This window comes from Rutidosis leptorrhynchoides, chromosome 2, assembly GCF_046630445.1.
Source record: "Rutidosis leptorrhynchoides isolate AG116_Rl617_1_P2 chromosome 2, CSIRO_AGI_Rlap_v1, whole genome shotgun sequence".
NCBI classification, from domain to species: Eukaryota; Viridiplantae; Streptophyta; class Magnoliopsida; order Asterales; family Asteraceae; genus Rutidosis; species Rutidosis leptorrhynchoides.
The window spans coordinates 500,923,601-500,926,155 of record NC_092334.1 but is presented as its reverse complement, the minus strand read 5'-3'; the positions used below and the strand labels follow the sequence as shown (position 1 = coordinate 500,926,155).

Sequence of the window (2,555 nt, the reverse complement as noted above, 5' to 3'; positions counted from 1 at the left end):
ACTTTAAATAATTATTTTTCCATCTTATCCTAATGATTTCACATTCCAACAATACAACTTTTGTTAACATATGCTTATCACTAAAAGACATACTACTAACTCGTGAATCTAATCTAACCGTCTAATATAATGAAATAATATATAGAATTTATTTGCCCTTCATTGCAACCGATTTAAATCTATAATTTCTATTAAAATCCTATAATGATGATGTCATTATTAGAATAATTTTTTTTGTTAAAAAAATTAAAAAATAAAAGAAAAAAATCTAAGCATGTTGGGTGATGTTATTAATCTAAAAAATTTTGAATTAAAATTAGATCTTATTAATTAATTATTATTATTAAAGCTTATTAATAATTATTTTAATTATTAAAATTAAATAATTTTGAATTATTTTAATTAATTATTTTGACTTGAGTACGAGAATGTATAAAAGCTAGGCAGAAGAAAACTAATTCTAAATTTATATAATAATTTACACTTTCAAAATAAAATGACAATCAATATTATCTCTTATGATAGGATGTAGATTATTTAATATACATTTTAGGTGTTTGATGAAATGTTCAGATGACGAGTTTCTTAGTCGAATTTTGTGGTTCAACGGATCATTAAACTAAATGACTTTAGTATTTACGTTCACTTAATACCTAAAACATATCATTAAAGTGTTTCGTTTTCGTTTAAACAAACTCGTGATTTCACGGTTCATTTCACTAGTAGAATATGATAAACTTTGTGCTAACATGATACAAAATAGTAGTTTTGTTTGACTTTTCAAAGCTCTTTTTTAAATTTTGAATCCTACTTTCTTTATTATTTGTGTTACGTAATATTTTTGAAAAAGTATATGAATGAATTTAGTTTTAAAATGTTTTTCTTATTGATATAACTTTCAATAAATATTATATAATTCAAATGAAAATATTTAAAGTATTACTGTATATATTTATGGATTTACAAGTTGTGCGGCCTGTGTATACACGGGTTTAGACGTCGGTAAGTACAAATAAAAATTATTTATGCACGTGTTGAAAATTTTAAAAACATTCTTACTCCATTTTCCCACACTCTTTAAACTCAACACAAGCCACCGAAACATTTGTTAGATACTCCGTAGTTTTTAATAAATAAACCAAACTAAACATAACATTAACCTTTTTAAGAAAATTTCAAAAAATATTTATCACATATCCTACTACAAACAATAGTGACGATGATCATATAATCATAAACATAATTTACATATTAAGATCAAAACTATGCTCCTTTCCTGATGACGAACCACCGGGTGACTGGTTATGTTGCACTTGAGGATACGGTGCGGGTCGCACCGTCGCCCGGTCTTTTCTCTTAGCCAAAAATTTATGCAACGATGCTCTTCTCGCAATTGGCAAATCAGAAGAATCCTTTCCCTTTCCTTTAACCGATTCTTTTGTTTCACTGATTTCATTCTCAATTCGATTACTAGGTTCACTATTTTTGACCATTTGTATCAAATCTTTGACTCTATCTTCTGACACGTCATCTATAACCACCACTTGTCCTCCGTAAAAAATAGTCATTTGCGCGGTTTTAGGTTTCGTAACAGCTTCACTACAACTACCTTTAATTGTACAATCATCTAACTCACTTGATGAATCTAAAATGATATATTCTGGAACACTATCAGCCGATTTCTCGCCCAATCTTTTCGTCTTGCTTGACCGCTCATCTATCGTTACTTTATGAGAAGATCTCGATGCATCTGTATCGAATTGATTATACATATTACGCTTCAGTAATTAATTTCATAGATCTGATTTAAAAAAATTAGACTGGAGATGAAATCGATACATACCTGTATTAGGATTAGGATTAGGATTAGGAACAAATTTCGAATTGATTCCGAAATTAATATCTCGAATATTTCCTTTTTCTTTAAGATATGAGCTCAACCGGTTAACAAACTTTGATTTTTCTGCTGGCGAATTTCCGTCGCCGGTGCCGGAAATATGATGTTTAGCCGCCGACATATGTAATTAAAATAGGCGCGTGCGTGAGTCCTGGAATGGTAGTAGTAATTGGAGGATGAAGAGATATTAAGGCATGTTTTCGAACCAGTGGAGCTCGATGAAGACCTAATCTTGGGGATGTGGTAATACATCTAAGAAATTATTCCATCGAACGTACTCCCTCTGGATGCAGATAGGTGAACATATCTTTTATATCAAAATAAAATAAGTAGCTTCATGTGCATTGTGGGTACAGCTATCGTGGTAGGACAACCTTTCAATTTATTTAATTTAATTTAATTTAATTATTGTATAAAATTTATTTAGATAAAATATCATTTCTCGTGTATATTTTAATCACGTGTTAATTGTTTTTTGAGAAAAGTATGCTCAATCACAAGAGTAGACTCTAGACTGTGGCTGGGATTGGCCCACGAAGATAAGGTGTCTCTCTGACATAGCTCGTGCCGCGTCATATTCAATAAAATTTCATAGAATTTACTTCGCAGATCGTAAGGGACAACTTAAAACTGAAGCTTTCTATAGACATGTGACAAT

General features: G+C 30.0%; 1 protein-coding gene across 1 annotated transcript; it reads right to left on the bottom strand.

The window, feature by feature from the left end:
• Nucleotides 1–1,132: 1,132 nt before the first annotated feature.
• Nucleotides 1,133–2,085, bottom strand: LOC139892740 (protein TIFY 10A-like). Its single transcript, XM_071875858.1, has 2 exons — nt 1,844–2,085; nt 1,133–1,750 (listed from the first exon to the last, which is right to left on the bottom strand). The coding sequence occupies exons 1-2, from the start codon at nt 2,016–2,018 to the stop codon at nt 1,245–1,247; spliced, it is 681 nt and encodes a 226-aa protein (XP_071731959.1). The 5' UTR covers nt 2,019–2,085; the 3' UTR covers nt 1,133–1,244.
• Nucleotides 2,086–2,555: the final 470 nt, after the last annotated feature.

What these genes read in the sequence shown, in the direction of transcription:
- LOC139892740 (XM_071875858.1), bottom strand. Translation starts at nt 2,018, where the DNA reads ATGTCGGCGGCTAAACATCATATTTCCGGCACCGGCGACGGAAATTCG. An exon ending in TAATCCTAATCCTAATACAG is followed by an intron (nt 1,751 to 1,843) that starts GTATGTATCGAT and finishes AATTCGATACAG; the next exon opens with ATGCATCGAGATCTTCTCAT.